Source organism: Nycticebus coucang, chromosome 4, assembly GCF_027406575.1.
Source record: "Nycticebus coucang isolate mNycCou1 chromosome 4, mNycCou1.pri, whole genome shotgun sequence".
NCBI classification, from domain to species: domain Eukaryota; kingdom Metazoa; phylum Chordata; class Mammalia; order Primates; family Lorisidae; genus Nycticebus; species Nycticebus coucang.
The window spans coordinates 89,937,505-89,961,721 of record NC_069783.1 but is presented as its reverse complement, the minus strand read 5'-3'; the positions used below and the strand labels follow the sequence as shown (position 1 = coordinate 89,961,721).

At 44.2% G+C, this 24,217-nt stretch overlaps 2 protein-coding genes across 3 annotated transcripts in view; one reads left to right on the top strand and one right to left on the bottom strand.

Moving 5' to 3' along the window:
* The window catches only part of LOC128584622 (two pore calcium channel protein 1-like), a 44,587-nt gene extending 26,363 nt beyond the window's left edge, over window positions 1-18,224 (top strand). The window contains exons 10-19 of one of the 2 annotated variants that reach the window (XM_053589683.1): window positions 989-1,133; window positions 2,498-2,683; window positions 4,964-5,028; window positions 5,668-5,755; window positions 7,272-7,341; window positions 10,084-10,295; window positions 10,666-10,764; window positions 12,485-12,598; window positions 12,819-12,946; window positions 14,095-18,224. In XM_053589683.1, coding sequence (XP_053445658.1) covers window positions 989-1,133; window positions 2,498-2,683; window positions 4,964-5,028; window positions 5,668-5,755; window positions 7,272-7,341; window positions 10,084-10,295; window positions 10,666-10,764; window positions 12,485-12,598; window positions 12,819-12,946; window positions 14,095-14,240 — 1,253 coding nt within the window. In that variant the 3' untranslated portion in view covers window positions 14,241-18,224. The remainder of the gene's footprint in view (window positions 1-988; window positions 1,134-2,497; window positions 2,684-4,963; window positions 5,029-5,667; window positions 5,756-7,271; window positions 7,342-10,083; window positions 10,296-10,665; window positions 10,765-12,484; window positions 12,599-12,818; window positions 12,947-14,094) is intronic. The other variant, XM_053589684.1, reaches the window with a different exon arrangement.
* A 1,172-nt stretch (window positions 18,225-19,396) lies between these two features.
* Window positions 19,397-24,217, bottom strand: part of BUB1 (BUB1 mitotic checkpoint serine/threonine kinase) — a 41,205-nt gene continuing 36,384 nt past the window's right edge. Inside the window, exons 20-25 of the mRNA XM_053588975.1 lie at window positions 23,994-24,109; window positions 23,534-23,695; window positions 23,192-23,349; window positions 22,910-23,084; window positions 21,586-21,692; window positions 19,397-19,721 (exon numbers count right to left, since the gene is read on the bottom strand). Of these exons, the coding sequence (XP_053444950.1) occupies window positions 19,526-19,721; window positions 21,586-21,692; window positions 22,910-23,084; window positions 23,192-23,349; window positions 23,534-23,695; window positions 23,994-24,109 (914 nt within the window). The 3' untranslated portion in view covers window positions 19,397-19,525. The remainder of the gene's footprint in view (window positions 19,722-21,585; window positions 21,693-22,909; window positions 23,085-23,191; window positions 23,350-23,533; window positions 23,696-23,993; window positions 24,110-24,217) is intronic.

Sequence of the window (24,217 nt, the reverse complement as noted above, 5' to 3'; positions counted from 1 at the left end):
TTCTTGAGACCATATGGCATTGAAGGAAATGGCAACATGAGGGTATAATGTGTGCCACCTGTAGAATGAGGATTCTTTGTTTATTTCTGAAAACTACAGTGGAGACCTGGGTGTCTGCCAGCACCCTGAATGGGAAGCTTTCTGAGTTTTTTAAACGCTTTACCAATCTATGCATCTGCAATTCATTTTAGCAACTTTCTTTGGAGTTTCCAAAGCATTTAACTTAGTTTTTAAAGAAGCAGCAACACTCTGCATGTTCTGATTTCATTTATTGGTGTGGCATTTCTGTAAGTTATACTTAATTACCGGAAGTTCATGCATAAAACAGATTTAGGAACCAGCCCAGTGACCTGTCTGCAGAGAGAAAGGTACACGGGGCAGTGGAGAATGTCCTGCTGGTCTCAGGCACTCAGCTGGGCTGGAGAGCGTCAGCTTATTGATCAGGTGTGTCTTGATCAGTCAAGAAAGCACCCTCTGCCTTTTGTCCTGGGTGGTGTGGAACTCACCATGGGAACTAGGGGCTTGAGTGAGTCCCTGAGAAGAGGGCAGGAAGGGCGGGTGGGCAGAGCAGAAGGCAAGGGCTTAAGTAGAAGGGTAAGGGTTGCACATGCTTTGAAAACTTTGAGAAAAGGAAGGGAACATTGGTTTGAGGTTAGAAAGGCAGGTCAGGAAAGACCTTGAAAGCAGTGAGAGTCCATGGGAAGAGACAATGAGGGGGTGGGGAGGCAGAGAGTGAGGTGGTGGCATCTGCAAACAAGCAAAATCACATTCTCCTACCTTGGGCTGGCTGAGGGGTCTGAGTAAGGACAGGTCGAAGGCCTGGAGGTCATAGGCTGGCTATGCTGTGCGCTCACTCCTTGGCCTCACCCTTTGAGGTTTCAGATCATTACCTGTAAAATGCAGAGTCAAGAATCTGTTGATTTGGCCTCACCCTTTGTACCTTACTGTGATCGTGGCCATGGATTTGGGAATTCTTTTATCATTGCAGACAAAATGAACTTTCTACGCTTGGCTGACCTCCTCAACATCCAGGTGGTCACCGTCAACATCAAGAGACACCCATTGGAAGCCTGGGTGCCACGGGTGTACCAGTCATCTGCAAGCCTCTTGGTCCAGAGGATGGTTCGTCACAGGCAAGTGAGATGGGGCCGGTTTTCTGTCAAGTTCCTTTAAACATAGAGGAATCTATTAATGCTAACTGGAAAGACTGTATTTCATCAGTGAACTTACAAATCAGCCCCCTGTTCCCGGGTTTTGGTGTCTCAGGGAGGCAAGCAGGGGACTCTAGCATGCTATGCTTGACCTTAGACAAAAGGTCAGGCTTCTAGATTATGCTTCTTTCTGGATTATGTTTTCTAAGATGCTCAAGGGCTGCAGACTAAATATGCTCTCTGGCCACTCTCTGAATTCGGGAGAGTCCAGCCCCATCAGAGTAAATATGCCGTTGATATCAAATATGGCATTTTGATTCTTTGACTTACATAGTAGAACTCATATGTTAGAGTTGCTGGAATGATTATTCAGGAGCGTAATTAATTTTTTTATTATCAAGTAGATGGCCTCCAGGAAGAGCCATTTATCTTGGTTCAACATCTTATTTTTAATATTTGTGCCCTGTCATACCCCTGTCATTCTTAACCATGGTGGCCTCTTGCATTCTTTGAATTTAATGTCTCATAAAAGGGAATGGTTCAGAAGTCCTTGAAAGTAGCTCAGCCTATGATGTAGGTAAAGATCTCTGTTAGCTGCCTAAATTTTATATTTGTGAAAGCCCTTTATGGGGAGGTCTTCTTTTGTTAATCCCAACATTGAACTTAGATATGCTTCATGTGGTGGCTGTTGGCTTGCCTGCACACAGCACCAGGTGCCCGGCCCTAGGGTCTAGGTGTCACAGAGAACATGGAGGCAGTCCTTCCTCTGTCTGCCTGGAACCATGGCTGTGGTATACATAGGATTCCCTGGGGCACAGGGCATTGGTACCTAAGCCACCTGGGGCAGCCTGCTTTGCAACTAAAAACTTGAGTCAGAGCCCACCTACCATATTTTTTCTACTCATTTTCATTCCAAACTCAGTGAGGAAGATGAACATGCCAGTCCCCTGGAAGACCTGGGAGTGTTAGGGATAAAGAGGTTTTCAGGAGCTTTCTTAAAAATGTTAATTTTCAAGGGAAATGAGGCAGGGGTGTGATGATCTTACGATGCACATAAACCTCCTTCCTGCCCCCTGGTTCTGCCTAAGTTTTCATCCGACTTGGGTTCTGGTCCTTGAAAGGGGGAGCTGGGAAGGTGATCACGCCTCTCTCCTCTCTGTCTTCATTCGCTCCTTGAAGAGAAGGGCTGCACCTGGGATGTGGGGTCAGGTGACCAGACCCACCAGAAGCTTCTGAGATGAGCAGTGCATGCGTGTGGGGCACAGAGTCCTGAACAAGCTCGTGTTCCTTTTGCCGAAATGCAGGATAACAGGACTTCTCTCTCTTTGTCTTTTTCCTCATGCCAGGATCTTTGTCTGGGTTTTTGATGTCATTATTCTAATAAATGCCATATTCATTGCTCTGGATGAGAAAAATCCCTTCATTTCCTATGCAGAGTGGCTTTTTCTTTCTCTCTATATTATTGAGATTCTCCTGAAACTGTACACCTACGAGCCCAGAGCCTATTTTGGAAGGAAGCAGTTCTGGAACTGGTAAGCATGTGTGTCCCGGGGAGGGGAGAGCAGGCCGCGGGGGATGAGAGGAGACTCCCTGTCATGATTAGGGGAATATGGCTGTGGTTCTACAAGCCCCGTCTGCCTCGTTTGAGGCATCTCTTACAATGAGATTCTGGGGGTGGAGAAACATCTGGCTCAGTAAACACTGTTATTCACGATGTCAGTTTGAACTGGCTCTACCTAAAATTAGAATCACTGGCCACAGCGTCTTATATTTGGAAAGGATCTTTAAAAAGAAAAACAAAACTTTTCCGTCTATTCTCTCACAATATTCTGACACCAAATGAGGACTTTTTCCTTACACCAACCAATTCAACTCTCTGGACACCAGCTGGGTATCCTATGATTCAATTCTGACACTGTCTACCTGGGGTTAGCATAGACCACACAGTTTGAGGGCTCAGTCCCCAAGACTGCCTGTCCTTCAGAGGCCACTTGCAAGTCCAGGCTGTCACCTGTGCATCTGACGGACTACCTATAAATTGGAGGTTTTCGTGACCCCCTCCTTTGGGTTCAATAATTTCCTAGATTAGCTCACAGAACTCAGAACACAGTTTACTTCGTAGATTATTCTTACTTATTATAAAACAATATAGCTCAGGAACAGCCAGAAAGGAGAGATTGGGAGGGCAAGGTGTGGCAGAAGGGGCTTCTAGGCCCTCTCTGGACACATGAGGCACATCACCTTCCCAGCACCTCCACATGTTCACCAGACTGAAAGTTCGCTGAACACCATCCTTTGGGGCTTTGATGGAAGGTTTATTATATAAGCGTGATTGACCGTATCATTGGTCATTGGTGATCAACTCAATCTGTGGCCCCTCTCCCCTCAAAGGAGGTTGGGGGCTGGGGTTTAGAAGTGGGGTTCAAAGTTTCAACCCTCTACCCATGTGGCTGGTTTCTTTGGCAACCCACTCCCATCTTTAGGGGCTTTCCAAAGAGCACCTCATTAACATAAACTCTGTTGAGGTTGAAAGGGGCTTGTTATGAATAACAAAAGATGTTTCTTTCACCTTTATTAATTTCTTGACTTAAGAATTTACAAGGGCTCCGTGCCCTGTGGCTCAAGCGGCTAAGGTGCCAGCCACATACACCTGAGCTGGCGGGTTCGAATCCAGCCCGGGCCCGCCAAACAACAATGACGGCTGCAACCAAAAAATAGCTGGGTGTTGTGGCGGGCGCCGGTAGTCCCTGCCTCATTTCCCTTGGGAAGCTGAGGCAAGAGAATCGCTTAAGCCTAGGAGTTGGAGGTTGTTGTGAGGTACGATGCCATGGCGCTCTACCCAGGGCAGCAGCTTGAGGCTCTGTCTCAAAAAAAAAAAAAAAAAAAAGAATTTACAAGGATTTTAGGATTTTAGGAGCTTCAGGAACCACTGAATAAAAACCAAATAGACAGTACAACCTCCATAATTGACCACCTCCCTATGTTGCAGGAAGACAAGGCCCAACAGAGAGAAAGAGCACCCAAATACCACGTTTATAAGAGGAAGGGCTTTATTCACCAGCCGGGAGCTTACGGCATAGAAGAATTCCAAATGGCCGTGCTCCCCGACTGCCTTGGTCTTTCCCTTTTTATTGACAGTCAAAAAGTTCCACCACACAGGTACCCTTCTCATTGGCCAGTTTGAATCAAGCGGGAGATGCTAGTCCCGCCCCCACAGAACTACAGGATTTCACAGAACTTGGAAATTTCCAAGTTTCAGGAAGCTAAGTTTACAGATTCCCAAGAGCTGAGTCACTGTGGAGAGGACCCTACATGTGTATCCTTGTGGTCTCCTTGAGAAGACCTGTTCTCCTAGACCTCACCCTTCTCGGCTATCCTCTCTCACCTACACTGACCACCTCTGTATGTTGACCAGTTTGTTATAGTTCCTTGAGTGTTAGAAAGTTTCTAGTGTGTATTTATTATTATCACAGTCTTAGAACATCACCCCGAACAAGACTGTTCCTTGCACAGCTCCCTTGGCTCACTCCCTGGTCTCGCTGTCGAAAAACTCAGTGGATGGGGTGGTGCCTGTGGCTTAAAAGAGTAGGGTGCTGGCACCATAGGCTGGAGGTGGCGGGTTCAAACCCAGCCCCAGCCAAAAACTGCAAAAAAATTAAAAATTAAAAATAAATAAATAAATAAAAACTCAGTGGATGCAGGGACTGTCAGCAGGCTCTTCCCGGGGTTGGGGATGGGCCTGAAGTCCATTATTTCTGAGCTTGGCAGGCCTTTCCCTCCATTCCTAACCAACTTTGCTTTTGTACTGTTAGGTTTGACACACTGATCATCATCGCAGCCCTGGTGGCCACTGTGGCCAACACCACCATTCAGTCAGGTCAGTGCCACCAGCTCTCAGCTTCACCACCTCCTGGGATTGTGAGTTCCATCAGGGATCTTTGTTAAATATTCCCAGTACACAGCTGAGTGGGGACACAAGAAAATTTTTTAACAATGTTGCATGTTGTTGAGAGGGATGGTGGCTTTGTTTATGTTTAGCTGTATTTTAGAGATTTTGTTTGTAGACATTCATCACAGCAAATACTCACCTGGTCATGGATCCAGGACTGGCCCTTGGCTTCAATTTGCAGGGTAGTCAGGGGTCCAGGGCAGCCTTTACAGGGTAGTCAGGGGTCCAGGGCGGCCTTTACAGGGTAGTCAGGGGTCCAGAGCGGCCTTTACAGGGTAGTCAGGGGTCCAGGGCGGCCTTTACAGGGTAGTCAGGGGTCCAGGGCGGCCTTTACAGGGTAGTCAGGGGTCCAGGGCGGCCTTTACAGGGTAGTCAGGGGTCCAGGGCGGCCTTTACAGGGTAGTCAGGGGTCCAGGGCGGCCTTTACTTCCTCATTCCTCATTGTGCAGAGCCACTGTCCTGTTCTTGAAGCATCGTTCCCACAGAATCTCAGACCTCACTGAATAAAAGGGACAAGCCAGAGACTTTGAGAAAATGAAATGCTAAATGATTTTACTCCTTTTCCAGCAAAAAAATACAACAGCCAGCAGATACTGGATATCATCTTGATACTGAGAATACTCCGGCTGTTAAGGGTCATTGTCAGCATCCAGAGGTAAGGCTGAAGTGGCGTGGAAGGCCACACTTGGGGGCATCCCACATCAGGCCTAGGAGAAAGCACTCCTGCCTCCTGCCTGTTGACAATCCAAAATAAATGACCAAGGCAAGGATCTCAACCAATGGCGGTTTATTAAGCCCAGCAAAAAACACAAATCATAGACACATTTGTGACTGTTTTACTGAAGAATTTGGGAACTTCAATGTTTAAGGGAAGGCTTACAGGAAAATGGGTCGTGGTGGTGATGGTGAGGCAAATGGTTACATTCTCATGAGGCCCAGGAGATCTGTATTTTACATATGATAAGGGGAAGGTGAGAAGAGAAAAAGGGAGTGAAGGAAGCATCCATTATGTAGCCATCTCTGGAGAGTTAGAAAATGTTTGATCTTATCTTGTCTCTGTTCTGTACCAGGGAAGATAAACTTGTAATTCATTATTAGTGTGGAATCAGACTTTAGTTCTAGAAGCTAGACACAGCCTGCAGACCCCAAGGTATAATTTGCATTATTTATGGAACCTGGCTGATGCAGAGTGTTAGTAACAGCTGTTCACTTGGAAGGGGGTGTTGCAGGACTCGGCCTCCAGGCTTGATCTTCCATTTTGTATAAGGAGCTGGGAGGCTGGTCCTGAGACTTTTATTTTCCTTTATACTATAAACATGCTGTATTACTACTCCTGGGAACTCAGGATGAAATTTGTACAGAGGACCTGGATTTCTCCAGTGGGAGGGGAGGGTGGAGGAGGAGTGAAGAGCACTGAAATGTCAGCCTCCTCAAGGCAGGAATTCTGTCCATCATTTCCAGTACTGTGATGGCCCTGATGGTACCTTTGTAGACAGTGAATAAATCAGAGTAGTCCTGATGGCAGCTGACACTAACTCAAGTGTGCCATGACAACTGATCTGGGGTGTCACCTGCTCACCTGATACCTGATCACAATATCCCTCGTTTATTGGTGATGACACTGAAGCTCAGAGAAGTTAAGTATCCATCCTCATGGTGCACAGCTGGACAGAGGCAGAGCAGGATAAAACCCAGGTGTCTAACCCCAAAGCCTGGATAAACTTTAGCCACTGGGTTTAGATAGTCCAGCTTCCTTTCAGGGGGTTCCAGGGAGGAGTTGTCGCCATCTGAGGACTGGCCCGCTTTTCCCGAAAGCATTCGTCCAGTTGTCAGCATAAACCTCCAACATAGCCTTAAAACAGATTCAATTTGTATGGAGAAGAAGGTGGGACTGAGTACTTTTCTTGCTTCAACACCCACCTACATCTTCCCAGCGAGGTTTTCTGTAATAACCTTTCTCAGGTTGGCCAAGCTTGCTTGTGCTTCAGGGGAGACTGCTAGTTAACTCTCCCCTCAGCTTGGCAGACAGACCGATTCTCACACAATTATTAATATAAAGGCAAATTTCTCACCATATTTAGAGAGCAGATTTAGGCCAGGGAGGACGTGAAGGGAAGCTCATGTGGTGTCAATTTTATTCTTCATTTTCCCTTTCTCCTGTGTTATGCTAGATTCCGGGTTATAGTCACCACTTTAATCAACATTGGCCCCACAATGCTGACGTTTGGTGGACTTGTCTTTGTAAGTATCAGCTTTCATTGCTGTTTGATGTAACATTTAGCAGTGAGATGTTCATTCTTAGCAACTCCCAGTATCATTTTGAGGAAGAGAAAGAAAGGGAGAATAGGCCAGACCAGGTGGCTCACTCCTATAATGTCAACACTCTGAGAGGTTGAGGTGGTGGATTACTTGAGTTCAGGAGTTCGAGACCAGCCTAAGCAAGAGCAAGAGCCTGTCTCTACTAAAAATAGAAAAACTAGCTGGGAGTAGTGTTGTGTGCCTGTCATCCCAGCCGTGACTGTCATCCCAGCTATTCTGAAGACTGAGGCAAGAGGATTGCTCAAGCCCAAGAGTTTGAGGTTACTGTAAGCTATGATCCCACAGGACTCTACCCAGGGCAATAGGGTGAAACTCTGTCTCAAAAAAAAAAAAAATAGGAAGGGAGGAAGGAAGGAAAGAAAGAAAGAATAAGTAAACGAGATTCACTGGTTTCTAGTAGCCATTCTTATAAAACCTTGAGTTTCTAGAAACACTGGGCACACATTAGTTAAGGTATACAGTCTGTTGCAGGGAGCATGGACAGTCTGGTGGTTTTCCCACCCATGGCACAGTTGGGTGCTCCCAGCCAGCAGATGGCTCTCAAGGACCTCAGCTGTGCCCCCAGGCCAAAGATCCTTTCTGCCCTGACCACCTGCTGTTGAGATTCCCAGGGGAAGAAAGGCCATATAATGCCCCACAGGGGCTGGGAGCCTCCTGCTCAGTGTCAGTTCCACACTGCAAATGAGGGAGAATGGATATTGCTGGACATTGAACAGGTGATTTATTTTTCTTTTCTTTTCATTGATAATGGCAAAAAAATCCATTATAGAAGAAAGGTTGACTGTAAGTCACTCATTCCAATCCCCTACGCACTGCTTTCGCAAAAGAAACCATTATTAAGAGTTTCTTGTTACTCTTCCTAAACACGTCAATGCATTCAAGTATATCATAGGCAAGCCTGGAGGTATCTGGTTTATTGTTTAGTTGAATGGAATAATCCATTCAAAATATTGTTACACAACTTTCTTCCACTGAATATCTTTGTCCTATGTTTTGGGAGGCATAAGCCTCCAGGTAAGCTCTGTCACAATTAGATGGGTCGCCTTGTGGGAAGACTCCAGCATGTATCTGCCCAGCCTCACTACTGACAGACCCCTGGTAGTCTTGCTCTTTTGCCATCACGGATGATGTGGTGAAGACCATTCTTGCCTAGGCATCTTTGTGTGCTGATGGGAGTGTATCTGGTGGGTACATTCCTAGAAGTGGAATTGCTAGATCAAAATAAATGGGTTCAAAATTTGGGTCAACTGGGGCAACTTGCCTTCCAAAAGACATGCCTGCGTGCATATTCCAATGCTGTGTGACATGTCTGCTTCTCAGTGCCCCTCACAACCAGGTTTAGTAAGTGTTTCCATTTATTCCAATCTGATAGGTGAGAAATCAGCATTGTGTTGTTGTGATGTGCATTTGTTCAGTGATCATAAGGCTGAGCATCTTTTTCATGTTCTTTTGGCTATTTATACTTACTTTTTGGCGAACAGGCTATTCACATCCTTGGTTCAGCCTTCTTTTAGTTTTGTTTTTGATATGATGTGTAGGAATTTTTGGCCTATTGAGGAAATAGGCTCTTGGTAAACTATACGAGCAATTATTTTTTCTTGTCTGCTACTTTTTTTTTTTGACATACTTTTTGTTTTATTTATTTTTTTGGTGTATAAAGGTTTAAATTTATTACATAGTTATATTTATCAATCTTTTATAGTTTCTAGGTTTTATATCATGCTTAGAAAGACTTTTTTGGGTTTGTTTGTGGGGTTTTTTGTTTTTTTTTTTTGCAGTTTTTGGCCGGGGCCGAGCTCGAACCCACCACCCCCAGTATATGGGGCCAGTGCCCTACTCCTTGAGCCATAGGCGCCACCCAGTAAGACCTTTTTCTACTCAATGTTTTTTCCTTGTATCTTTCTTGTTTTATTTTTTACATTTAACTCTTTGGTACTTTTGGAATTTATTTTGGCATAAACAAAGAACAAGGTGTAAAGATCCAACCTTATTTTTTCCCTGGAGTTTAAACCACTATCGTGGTACAACTAGGTCTTTCTTTCTTTTTTTTTTTTTTGAGATAAAGTCTCAAAAATGAATCTCATTTACTTATGCATGTGCAGCAGCATCTTCAGACCTCACTGGAGCCTCAAACTTCTAGGCTCAAGTGATCCTCCGGCCTTAGCCTCTCGAGTAGCTGGGACTACAAGAGCACCTGGCTAATTTTTCTATTTTTTTGTAGAGGCAGAGTCTTGCTCTTGCTCTGGCTAATCTTAAACTCCTGACCTCAAGCAATCCTCTGCCTCAGCCTCCCAGATTGCTAGGATTATAGGTGTGAACTATGGCTTATGGCCTCAGCTACATTTTTGACTTTGTGAATAAAGCCTGGGGAGAATAAAGCTGGTGTGGTCCAGCTGGTGGTATCTCAGTTTCTCCACGGCTATCTCAGGCTTCCCCCTGCAAACTGGTCAAGTGTCTGATCCCTGCCCACCCTCTTGAAACTGGTTGGAACTCTCAGCAGGGATGGATGGCTGACCCTGGGACCAGGAGTGGCCCCATTTCTGCTGGACGCTGGGACTGTGGCAGACTAGTGTCTACAGCTCTTCCCACTTGTTCTACATGCTCCTTGCCTTGGGATTCTGCAGCTTTGAGCGCTGGCGGGTGACCTTCCATCTCCCATCCTAGGTGGTCTACTATGCCTTTGCTGTTGTTGGAATGGAAGTGTTCCATGGCAAAGTCCAGTACTTTGACCTGAATTTCACCACTCCCGATGCCCTGGTGTGTGGAAACCCAGCCCTAAAGGGGTCAGCGTTTTCCCAAAGCAGGTACTGCAAGAACAACTTCAATGACCTCGCCTCTTCGTTCATCGTGCTGATGGAGCTCACGGTGGTCAACCAGTGGCACAATATCCTTCTGAAAAGGCCATGTGGTCCATGGGGGGGAGGTGGTTTGCTCCCTGGGGTGGAAGAGGGAGTACTAAAAGTAAATTCTCAGAGGAGGATTATATCTCGGCATCTCTGAGCTCAGGGGACCTCCCAAATTTCCTTTTTTTATATTTCAGATTAATATGAGGATACAAATGATTATGTTACAGTATTTGTGTTTATTAGGTAAGGTCCCTGTTGTAGTTGTGTCCTGCACCTTGGAGGTGCGTCATGTTCTGTTACATTGTGCCCATTAGGTGGGAGCCCTCCAATCCCTGCCCTCCCCTGCCCTCCCTTCCTCTTTCCCTCCCCTCCCAAATTTCTTAAAGATCTGGCTCCTTAGCTTCCTACTCCTTGCAGATGGCTTTGCCCTCGTGACTCACCAGGCGGCAAAGCTGTACTTCATCTTGTTCCACATCGTGGTTGTCATCCTCATTGTTAAGTGCGTCTCCTCCTGCCATGCTGGAGATTTCCGATTTCCTTTTTCAGACTATCTAACTGCCGGCACGTCCCTTCTTGTCTTGCCTGGTGTAGGTTGTGTGTGGGTCTCCCCAAGAAAAGCTAAGCCACTAGAAGGGAGGAGTCTTACTTCTGGTCACGTTGGGGTTCCTCTCGGCGCTCACCAGCACCTTGTGTTTCAGTATATGTTACATCTCCGAGCCTCACGAGTAGTCTGCCTCAGAAGGAATGTGGGGTCCCAGCGGGTCTGCCTGCCCTCACCCACTGGGGTTGAATCACCTCTAAAGCACCCCCCGAATTGCTGATCAGTCCCCTTCTTAAATTCATCCCGCTGCTAGGGCTCATGAGAACCTGAGAAAGTCAGCTCCCTGGTGTCCAGCTCTTTCTTTAGCATATCCACAGGTAGAATGGGGAAGTGTTCCCTGGTGAATGCTCACTCTTGGTTCCAGGTCTGTCCTGACTCTTTTCCATGGGAGGACTCAGTGAATATTTGGAAGCTGCTAAGATATCTTACCCCTCAGAAGGGCTCTCCTTCCAGTTAGAACCTTTGAAGCTCCCTGGTTCCTTCTGTGACCTGAATTTAAGTCCCTGTGATCCCTGTGGTTCTCTGCCATAGGTGGTTTCTGGGTGTCAGGACTCCTCTCAGAACCTGGGCCTGGAATTCCTGGGGTGGCAGCCTAGCACCAGTACCTTGCTTGTCCCATCAGGCTGCTTTGGCCACCCCACCTCCTGCCAGTTTTGGTTCAAAAATGCCTCCTGGAATATTCTAGCAGAGGGTGGGAGAAGAGAAGACCCTGAGGGTGGCTCTGGTCAGGCCTGCTTGTCCTGCACAGCCTGAGGGGAACATGGAGGGGGGAGAGGGAGAAATGCCTCCTGCATGGCCCATTACGAGGTTCCCATAGGCCCACGCAGTAGCAATGTAAAAGGGTATAGGAATTTTTTTTCTACTAAAAAGGCTCTGAGTGCTGACAACCCTGCGGTCTGTTGTCATTTGTCAAGTCAGAAACAGAAAAGTCTGAGATTTTATCCTACTTGCAAGCTAACAGGTTAGTTGGCCATGCAGATACTAACAGAAGACATGAGACCTTGGGCCAGAGACAAAGTGAGTTTGTTATTGATGGGAGCAGTAGCCAGAGCAATACTTTATGCCAGTTCCCTGAGAGAATGAGAGAGAAAGAGTGAGGGACAGAGATAGACAGACAGACTGACTTTATCTTTACTCTGGAATGCAAGCAAAACTCCTAGGAAGGAAGATGAGGTCTTTAGCTTTGCTACTCTGGACTGTCTGTGGGGAAGGCGACTTCACTACCCTGGAATGCCTGCTTAGCAAAACATTCCTAAATTGGCTTTAAAAGCTTTTGTGCAGAGAACCCACAGTGTGGAGACACCTAAGATATTCATGGAAAGTTATCTTCCAACAATTAGTGGGTCTAAGATTGCCCTTAAAATAAAGCCTATTTTCTTCTTAATATTTACTGGTAAATAGGATGTAGAGGAAGAATAATTTTGCAGATGAATGGAAATTGTGTCCAGTCCTTCAGAGATGTTTCGTGGTGTGTTATTTCTCCCTCCTGTCTTGCATTTTCTTGGCAACACTCGGCTGCCTTTTCATTCGGGCTCGGACACTCTTTGGAGCCACTGTTCCTTGCCATGTAGACCACAGCCGATCGACCTAACACCTTCTACCTCTTACTCTTTCTCAGCATTTTCATCGCATTTGTCTTGGAGGCATTCTTTGTGGCATATTCATTAGAAAAAAGCGAAGTAGAAACTGCTATTGAGAAGAAGATTCAAGAGCTTGGAGTGGGAATCCAAGAGTGAGTAGCATGTTTCCCTGTTTTCCCCGCCATGTTTAGTCTGCCAGTACCCTGTGGCACCCAGAATGGTCTTATGTGCTTGTTGCCTAAATTGGGATTTGGGGAATATATGTCATTGCCCTGGTGTGGGCGGATCCTGACCGCTGAGCCCTGCCAGGCAGCCCTGTGGGACTCAGCTGAGAGATGTGACCATGTTCATATTGTCTCTTCCTCCTTGAAGGGAAGAAGTGCAAGATGGGAAGAAGCCCATTGATCACGTGGGCACCAGGGACTGTCACTTTCATAGGGATGTTGGAGACAACAAAAGGAAGGCCTTGGAAGGACTGTACTGCAAAATTGCATCAAAAAGTAAGTCTCAACCCAGTGTGACACTAGACCTGATCTCTTTCAGTCTATCCTCATGGCAGCCAGTGGGATCTTTCCAGAATGTGGATCTGACCTTCAGTGACCTCCCATTGCTCAAGGAGAAAGACAAGGCCCTTCACCATGGCCTTGGCCACCCATGCACCTGGCTTCTCTCAGGATCACCACCTCTTTCCCTCCTACTAGGCCCACCAAGCCTGCCACTCCTCAGCCCTGCTGGCCCTCAGCTCCTTGGCTCCCCTTGTTCATTCTGCCATGGGGCCTGTGCAGATGCTGCCTTCTTCCTTAGCCTGTTCTCACTTCCTCAGGGAACCCCCCTGACCTCCCAGAGAAGCTTTGGCTACTATCTGTCTTTCTTGTAGACTCAAGGCTCAATGGTGGCAGGGGTGTGTCTTTTTTGTTCTCTTGGTATCCCCAGAACCTAACAACCTCCCTGGGACATAGGGGCCCTTAACAATGATTTGTTTACATCATTAACTCTCAATGAATTAACAATTGGCTAGGTAAACCCAAACCAGTCTGAATCTCAACTTAAGCTCTGGGTGAGGGCCTTACACTGAGCTCAGCCTGAGGAACACAAAAGAGATTACGGCAGTGGTTCTCAACCTGTGGGTCGCGACCCCTCTGGGGGTTGAACGACCCTTTCACAGGGGTGGCCTAAGATCATCCTGCATATCAGATATTTACATTATGATTCATAACAATAGCAAAATTATAGTTATGAAGTAGCAATGAAAATAATTTTATGGTGAGGGGTCACTACAACATGAGTGAGGAACTGTATTAAAGGGTCAAGGCATTAGGAAGTTTGAGAACCACTGGATTACAGGAAGACCCTGTCAAGTATGAAGAAGCCCCTAATAGGTGGCTGTCCTCCATCCTTCAAGAAGCACCTTCTTGGTCTGCAGGGCCTTTGGTATCTGGGGAGCTCTGCGGAGGTCACACAGGCATGACTGAGTGATCCTTTTCTGAGTTTGCATCTTTCCTTTCAAGGAGTGTTTGGTTGCTGTGCCCGGAGCCTTGTCTTCAACTCAGGGCATGTCCTTCCAGAAAGCTGTGACCTGCCCAGTCCAAGTGCTCTCTGGAACCCTGACATACCCAGGTTCCACATGCCTCTTTCTCCTTCTTCCTAGAGTATAGGACCGTGGACACCTTGCTGCAGCGGATGTTTGAGTCTGAAATTGCTCCAGAGGATGAAGGCCCTTCCTTGGATGAGATTCTGAATTTCTCACCTAGTGACATGTATCCCAAGAATCCCAATTTTGAAAACAGTGCATGATCCTGGTCTTGCAAGGCTCAATGGCTAGAAAGCAAGATAAGCTGTCATCTCCTTATGCATGTGCTACCTGGAGTTGATTTTTCTAACCCAGTTTCCCTTCTGTGTTCTGGCCTCTCCTGCACTGAATGGCCAGCTGAATGGTGTGGACAGGCTGCCTCAGTGTACCTTGCCCAGGGTACACTTAGATTTGATCGCAAAGGTAAGGTGAGGAGTACTGATGGAGCGATTATGAGGAGGGAATGTAGTATGCATGTGTGTACCTGTGTAGTGTTTTGAGTGGGTATGTAAAAGCTTTTTATTTTTATATGGTATTTTGCTATCCTATTAAACTAATACTGTTACGAATTTTACAGCACATAAATGAATGATGAATATTTAAATATGGTAAAGAAATATGTTCTAGTAAAATAGCTTTTAAACACAGTGGTTATTCAAAATGAAGAAAAAGATGAATGTGAAAATAGAATTGTTGCAATTGCTTCTTTCGAGGGCCAATGATGCTCTCAAAGCTTCTTTAATATAATTAACATTATAGCAAGATTTTGAGTAAAGTTGCTTTCTGAGGTTACATTCCCCAACTGGAAATCTCCCATTATGACATGCTTCTTCTGGAAACTGAAAAGGGACTTATTTATTTTTATAAATTTCAATTGTGGTAAAATACACATAAAATTTACCCTCTTGACCATTTTTAAGAGTAGAATGCAGAAGTGCTAAGCATAGTCACATCACTGTGTATCCCTCACCACCACCCATCTCAGAACTCTTCATCTTGCAAAACTGAAACTGTACCCATTAAACAACAACTCTATCTCACCTTCTCCCAGATCCAAGAAACCACCTTTCTACTTTCCTGTCTCCATGGATTTGACAACTCTTGATCCTAATTGCATTTTTTAATTAAATCATAGCTGTGTACATTAATGCAATCATGGGGTACAATGTACTGGTTTTGTATACAATTTGAAACATTTTCATCAAACTGGTTAACATAGCCTTCACAGTATTTTCTTAGTTATTGTGTTAAGACATTTATACTCTACACTTAGTAAATTTCACATGTCCCCTTGTAAGATGCACCATAGGTGTGGTCCCATCAATTCCCAATTGCATTTTGAGCACATGTAATCCTTTAGAGTAGCCTTCTTCTGAGCCTTGTCGTGGCCGCATCATGGGGCAGGGGAATCAGTGTAGCACATCCCGTAACCTGAGGTCTCACTCATACCTGAGCCCTGTTGTCACCTCATGTGTCATGTGCCAGAGTGGCAATAGAAACTCGCTTGGGAGGAACTTCTATTCTTCAGGTCAGAGGGTGACCCATGGTGAAAGCCAAGGGCACTGGGGCACAGGTTCTGGGGCCAGATATCTGGTTTACACCCAGCTCCCCACCGACCATGTCATTGAACACCTCTGTGCCCCATTTCCTCATCTGTTAGCTCAGGACAAATGGTACCTCTCTCCCCCAACTGTGGGGACTGCAAGAAGCAGAGGACAGGTGCAGCACTGACTCAATGAAGTTCACTCTGACAGGTTGCTATTCCTGCCCTAAACCCACACCTGGTATCAGGTGTTGGTGCTCTGGAATCCCATTGCCACAAGGATCACCAGGAACCTTGCTTCCCAGCTGATGTGGTTTCTGCAGTCCTGCTGTCCTCCCAGACACTCATTTCTTTGCATATCTAACATCTATTGTTACTTAAACTATTATACTAAATGTATTGAGTTGCAATTTAAACATTTTAGCTTGCTATAAAGGGGATTTTTTTTTTTTTAGTTAGTAATGCATAGTGCCAGAGCCATTTAAAGTATTCAATCCAGAAATACAGAAAACAGTGGAAAAGTTGCTCTTTCTTCTTTCTCTTCACCCCTTCCCCTTTTATTTCCCCATTCAGTCTGATGCCCCTTTCTCAAACCTATCCACTCACTATTGGGTATATCATATATATTATTATATAATGGCTTTTTATCCTAAGTGGGATGTCATGACATATTTCATATATATATTTAACAGCTTGCTTTTTTCACTTATCAGTAATTGTTTTATCAATGTTTCATGATTTAAGAATTCACTTATTCATGGACATGTGCGTTGTTTCACGTATTCACTATTAAACAGAAATTTCCTACAGAAATTCCTTGGGGGTGTGTGAACCCTTCAGGTCGTCTCTGACCCAGTCCGACTTCCGGGATGCGGTTCTCCGTCGGCGCAGTCCGGACACCAGGGGGCGCCCGGCCCCAGCGATTGCGCAGGGAAGCCAGAGGCGCGCTGGCGGGGTTGCCCCTTTTCTCGGGGGTTTCTTCTGCCTTTCAGTGAACTAGTCCCTCGGCGCCTTTATTTGGGCCCACAGACTCCAAGCGGGTCCTTCGTTTCCCTCCCTGGCAGAGGCTGGGGCAATACAGCTGCATCTGGCCCGAGGACTGTTAGCCCGGCTGGGGTCGACCTTGCAGGTCTTGCCCGGAGGGAGACGTCTAGGCCACCGCCCCCCCTCCCTTTACCTCCACTTCTTGACTTAGGAAATGGCAAATGAATATCAAGGAAGCCGCCTGGCAGATCGCTCACCCCTACACTGTGTGCAGCAGGAGGAAGAAATCACTCCTGTCTTATCCAGGCCCTCACGTGCGTTCTCTCTGTGACAGCAGTTTAACCGGCTATGGAAATGGATTTTCCTGAAACATTCTGGGATGCAATCAACGGAACAGAGGGGACTGGGCTTGAAGGATGAGGGACAAGGACCAAGGGCCATGGCTCTTAGGATCAGAGGCAGAGAAAGTTGGGGCACCAGAGCCTTTCAGGTGTGCTTATGTACTGTATCAAACGCCCCACTACCTCCTATTTTGATAGGCACAGGACTTGTGCTTGTCCATCAAGAATGTCTTAGGCCGGGGGACGGCGCCTGTGGCTCAAAGGAGTAGGGCGCCAGCCCCATATGCCGGAGGTGGCGGGTTCAAAGCCAGCCCCACGAGAAACTGCAAAAAAAAAGTCTTAGGCCGGGAAAGTAGATCTTAGAATCATGGCCTAGAACATAGATATAGTCCAGCAGGAAAAGGTGCTGGTAGCTGGCGTCTTTGAGTCTACTGAATAGCCAACCAGCCTTATTGTTAGCTAGAACTTAGAATGTGGAGCAGGAGTCCTCAGGGAAACTTCAGTTTCACTAGTGGAGTGAGCTGGCTTTCCTCATCTTCCCAAGTGACTTCTATTACATTCACCTTAGGTATTATTTTTTTCTGGTTGCCCTTTAGACACAGAGGTTTTTTTCTGCATACATAAGCTGTGTGTGTGTAATCCAGATAACTAATTTATGATGAAATGAAGATGATAACTATAGTTTGTTTTAGGCATATGGACAAAACTAAATTATTTGGCTGAAGTGTTTAATGTGACTTACTGTTTAGATTAAGCCTCTCACCCTAGGGCCAGGCTGTTCGTAGAAAATCAGACTGTGAAGTCTTATTTAAGTGAAGCCCTTGGAAGAGCTCATGGACCAGACAGGAAATAGAAGTGCTGAGACAACCCTGTGGTCAAGTTGTAGGTGTGAATGACATGGAGCAGTGGTTCTCAACCTTCCTAATGCCGCGATGTATTTTCATTGTTACAAAGGGGTCGTGAACCACAGGTTGAGAACCGCTGACATGGAGGATGTCTGTGAGTGTGATGCAAGTTGAAGATCCAGTAACAGTGAATGGGCTGGCAGTGACACAGGACAGGTCAACAGGGGCAAGAAGCCAAACCCAGTGTCCTCCTGGTCCAAGCTGAAGGCATTTATTAATAGTTATTAGTTTGATAAAATAGCACCCTTACCTTCCCATTGTAGTAATTTCTCCTACAGACACATAAGCACTGGCACTCACTGTTTTATATTAATAAAACTGTTAAACCAGTTAAGTGTCTCTGAATAGTGGATTGGGTAAATTAATTATGGCATATCCACATATGGGAATGATAAACAGCTAAGTCAATACAGATGGAAAGATGGGCATGAAAACTGTAAAATGTTATAGTTCACATTTGCTTATAAAAAGAAATCAACAGACACCTGACATGATGAAAAATGTCTGCCTCAAACTAGTATCATTAGGCACGACAGATAAATGTTAGAAGAGCTCCCACAAAGACAGAAGACCAGGGCATCTGACACTACCATTATTTAACCCCCTTTTCAGGTACTAGTCAATGACAAAAGAAGCACAAGCAGAGAGTTGGGAATGATATAAAATAAGCCTTGTTTTCATAATGATGGTTATTTGGAAACTTCAAAAGAATCAGCTGAAAAACCTTTTAATAGAAATCAATTGGCTTCTTATATGCAAACCATCAGCTAGGAAAAAAAAATCTAAAATAGCAACCTGTATTCTTATGCCTATAATCTCAGCACTTTTGGGAGGCTGAGATAAGAGAATCTCTTGAGACCAGGAATTTGAGGTTGCAGTGAGCTATGATTGTCACTCCAGCCTGGGTGACAGAGAGACCCTGTCTTAAAATCAATACATTTTTAAAAGTGAATCATGGTTGCCTCTGGCATGGGGAACATGATGGCTGATAAGAGTAGGAAAAAGTAATTCACTCTGTACTCCTGAATTGGGCATCACCTTGGGTTTGTTTTCACCATAACACACTAAAGCAGTGGTCTCGACCTGTGGGTTGACCCCTTTTTAACAATGAAAGTACATTGCGGCATCAGGAATGTTGAGAACCACTGCACTAAAGGAAGAAAGGAGAGGGTGATGGAGGAAGGTTAGCAGCCCTTCCAGCTTTAAAAGTCAATAAATGCTAAGTTGGCTGCTATAAGGAGAGCGCTGATTAATGATCTATATAGCTTATAAGACTACTTTCACGATCTGAGATTTTCCTTTGGTACTTTTAAAACATAGATAGGCTTAGGATTTGTATTTCATAGAGAACAATGAAGAACAGGATAACAAAAGACAGGTAATCTTTATTAATAAAAACTTTTAGCCCCCAGGATACATTTGGGGAATTTTTGCTTTGTTTTGGTTTTGGCTTAAAAGTAAACAGGCTGGTGTTTAAAAAGTGATTTCTAGAGAATGTTCACATCCAAATTATTTTCATGAATGCTGTATCCCAAGGGCAGCCCTGTCAGCCTGCTACACAGGAACCTACCATGTCGTATATTTTGCTGCAATATTTACAACTAAGTCATGTAGATATATTCTATGGAATTTATTTTTAACAAGCATTTACATAAACAATGTGAAAAAAGTCAAATTGAAAAGTGAGCAGGGTAGCATTTACAAAATGATTTTTAGGGATTGTCTATATTCAAATTTTATTTTCGTGAACGCTTATATTCTAAGAGCAATACAATTAGCCTGTTACGTAGGGCCCTGATCTTGTTAGAATAGTGTTGTTGAAATATTTCCTTCAACTTTTGCCTTAATAAATCCAAAGATGGTAGATGATGACTATCTGGTATATTCAACATGATGTGAAAAAATTCATTCCACATATCCAAATGAGGAAGCCTGAAGAGACAAAGCATAAATAAAGGATAACGGTTAGCCTTCAACATTCAGAGCAACCCTCCCGCTGCATCTGACTTCTACAGGCTTGGACAGTTTAATATCACAACTCTCACCTAAACACAGCTTAATGTAGCAACAATGGAAATGTTAACTCTATTATAAATAGGAGAAATTAAAGATTCAATTAAATGTCTATATACATCTTGTTCCAAAATACATATGTGTGTGTGTGTGTGTGTGTGTATGAATGACAGGTAGTCTATTAGCAATAGCTCTTCAGTAGAAAAAAATTTCTCTCCCTTAAAGAAAATCTGTTTTTGGCTAACTGTATATACCACCCTGCCAGAATCAGATAATCTGACCAAATGGCTCAGCCTAATTGCTCATGTGCCAGGACAAAGGAGACAGGCTGGGCTGCCCAGGAGAGAGCTCAAGAGTTGAATGTTAAAAGTTAACTGCAAAACTCCAGAACATGGAGATGGGGCATTGGGGCGAAAGCTGAATAATAACTGAATTTTACCCCAGACAAAAAATGCAGCCCATTATCATCAGGCCTGCCGAGGGCTGACTTCAGGATTTTCTCTCCACACTGATGGTCAGAGATGAAACTTTCTGGTCTTTCAATTATGAGCGAGAGAAAGAATAAAGTATTTGTTCATTATCTGTTGTAGGTTTTCCTCCAGGGCCTGAACCTAACCTTATTTATGGTCGGTGTACATTTTATAGAATCACTGCTCACTCTTTTTCTTTTCTTTTCTTTTTTTTAGAGACACAGTCTCACTTAGTCACCCTGGGTAGAGTATCATGGCATCATAGCACAGCAACCTCAAATTCTTGGGCTCAAGTGATCCTCTTGCCTTAGCCTCCTGAGTATCTGGGATTACAGGCACCTGCCACAATGCCTGGGACTATAGGCACCCACTGCGATGCCCAGCTATTTTTTAGAGGCAGGTCTCACTCTTAGCTCAGGCTGGTTTTGAACTCATGAATTTAAGCAATCCACCCGCTTCGCCCTCCCAGAGCACTAGGATTACAGATGTGAGCCACCGTGCCTGCCCTACTGCTGACTTTTTTCTTTTTGAGGGGTAAGGAGGATGGATAAGGGCTGTAGGAGTCCCATTTTAAAGTTTTTTCACAAAGGTATAAACATGTATGAATGTATTTTGGCTGATATAGGCAAGTACCCTTTCCTGTGAATATTTTTATACCTTAGAAAAGGTCAAAGTATAAGTGATATAATAAATGTGCATGAACCAAATACTCAGTTTCAACAAAGTGTCACCAATAGTTTGTTCACACATGTTAGGACACCGATCCAGGCTGATAGGAAGACCTCTTGTTTAGTCATGAATTTTCACTGTGATTTTATAGATGAGAAAACAGTCCTTGAGAAACTAAAGTTACCTAGGGCTGGACTTAAAACCTGTCCTGTGATAGCTGCCTCATCATCTCACTTTATAATTTACAAAGCACTTTCATGTATATTATTTTCTTTGCTTCTTATAACATCTGAGAAAAGTAGGATCAGCATTATTCGGCAAAAAACAAACAAAAACCCAAGGCTCAGTAACATCAGGTGATCCCTCTAATGGGTGGAAACATCTGAGGGTGACAGGATGCCAACCAGTAGGCCAGGAGTTCTCAATGATCCTATGATGGCCTCAGCTTCCCCATCCTTACAAATGCGGAAACAGAAGTGGTGAAGCTATGTAATGTCTCTCTGTGCTCAATGCCCAGGATTGTGTTCTGTCACTGTACTGACCAAGACATGGGGTTTTCCATGAGATGGAGAGATGGCAAATGGAACTCAACATTCTACAATATTTATTCACTTTTTCCTGTAGCACCAATGCCAAATACTCACCTTCTAAAAAGCCCTTCAGGCTTCCAGACTCCTCCTTCATTTTTCACTTTCATGTATGTGCCAAAAAGCATGCAGTATATTGTTGCAGCAACCCCAAAGTAGTCAATCTATAAAGGAAATATAGGTATATATGACTTAAATAGTAATTTACACATGAATATGTTAAGATTCTAACTTAGGCAAGCTAAATACTCCACAGTATCTTAAAGAATTTTGGAAGCCATTTGTGCAACCATCCCACTGATACTGTACTGCACACCTAGGCATGGCTGGAGGCTTCCATAGAAGGCAGACCCCCGCCCCCCATTACCTCCTCATGTAGCCCCTTGAAAATCTCCGTCCCCCTGAGCTACTGCAGCCTCCTTAGGGTCTTCATTCGGTCAGAGGCTAACACAACACTCCAATTTCTCTTCCACACGGATAACCTGGGAGTGCTCTCAGCGCCCTCTCCTGGGACTCGGGTTGTAGTTCTCTGACTGTACTCCCAAGGCTTCTCGCTATGTGAAGTGTTCATAACTGAAAACATTCTAGCATTGTCTACAACCACGGGACAGAAGACGACCATCTCATAGGACCTCACCAGCACTAACCAGACGCCAGAAACAAAACCCTCAGCTTTGCCCCCTTTATCCTGGGCTCCAGGAAAGACACGGTTCTCACCTGTTTTTTTTAACCCAGGTTCAAAAGTTTCCATTTATTCCAGTTAGTATTCTCTTTCCTGGTTATCTAATAATCTAGTTGATTGAAAATTCTGAAACCTTCCTTCAGGATAATAATGACATTTTCCTAACACCTTTTGAGTATGAGCATGCATCCACCTAGAAATCTGACTGTACCATCTATGACAGTCAAACCCATCACTTTGCCTATGAAAGCCTTATAAGTATATCCCACATCTGTTCAATTTCGCCTGGCGGCGGCTTGCGGGCTCTCCCTGTTAACCACAAAGGAACCTGGGCTGCCTGATCTGATCTCAGTAAACTAAGGTGGCCCTTCGTTGGATGACTTCCTTTCTGAAGGGTTTGCAGATCATTAAACACTTTTTCCTAGGACCAAAATCACAGAACATGTTTTCCTTTCTGATAACTATAATTGACTAATTATAGTCAATATATATAATTGATCAATATATAATTGATTAATTAGAAAGTAGAGTACTCTTAGGAATAGAGTTTTATTCCCTCTGCCCTCAGCTATATGTTCATTTTTCCTTCAACTGCTGCTCAAAACCAGCTCAAACCAAGCAGATCCCCGAATTCATTTTGAAAATCTGCTAAGTACAACAAAGGAAGATAATTCCAAATCTTTCATTTTAGTTTTATACCTGGTAGTTCCATGGTTTGTTACTGAGCATCTCAGTACACTGAAAACCAGAAGTTTCACATTTGGCTGTGAATGTAGTTCCTTTTGGGAAAAGCTTCATATCTATACTCTGACCCAGGTCAATCAGTGCCAAGCCAGCACAGAAATCAACATCTTCAGCATCCTGGTCCAAAAATCTATATTAAACACAAATAAGGCCAGCCTACATGAGCACAAGTGATGAAAGGCTGGTATGGAGGAACAAGAAACTTATATAAATCTTATAAATCTTAACAACACTTGCCCGTTTCCAAGTATGAAATTGTCTGGCTTAATGTCTCCGTGAATGATTTCACAGGCATGTACTTGTTCCACCATGTAAAGCATTCTCATAGCAAAAGAGATCACGAGACCTTGAGGCATTACTTTTTCAGGGGTATTTTTATAGAGGTTTACAGCATTCTAGAAACAATGGAAAATGGAATCCTGAGTTAGCTGCACAGAATAAATAAAATTTCAAGGTAAAAGCTTTTTCACTGACCACCATGCCAATAAAAGCTCCAGTTAAAAAGGTATTATAATATGTACAAGGCACATGCCAAAGATGCATTTCAAATTCATGTTCCATAAAAATAAATATACTTACTAATAATGTTCCATAGCTGTAGAGTTCTCCTACTAATACACTGCCATTCTGGAACAAGTGGGCAGAATAGAATTTCATAAACATGTGTTGCACAGTTGGCTTTAATCTCTCCATCAGCTGGGTTCCAATGTAGAATTCCCAGCAGTGGGCAGGCTTCTGGACCTGCAAATCAGATATTGACATTCATATCCAGTCTCACAGTCTGAAAAAACGATAGCAAGAAAGCAACCTCTATCCCAGTAAAGACGTGGGATTGGAAATGATGACAAGCTATAGGGCTTGTTGCAGCCTAATTTTCATGAAAAGGCAATTTTGAATCCTTGTAGTTTTTGTTTTTTTGATTGCTGACTATAGACATAAATGAAAACGCCACTATCTTAAAAGAGAAAAAAAAAAGGCTGACAAACTCAAGTTGTAAATTTCGTTTCTACATTGTACAAAAACTGCTCAGGTCATTTACCTTTAAAACAAATTTCTGTTTATTTTTAGGATCATTCACATCTCCCTGGGTAACTTCATAGACCTGGGCAAAAGCTCCTTCTCCAAGAAGGTGATGGACGTAGACCAGCATAGACCCTTAAAAGAAAGATATGTCAAAATGGCAAAAAGGTTCAAAACATTAAGGATTTTGTCAAAATGAGGAACTGTAAATTGTGTTGGTGCTGAAATTTCTTTAATAAATAA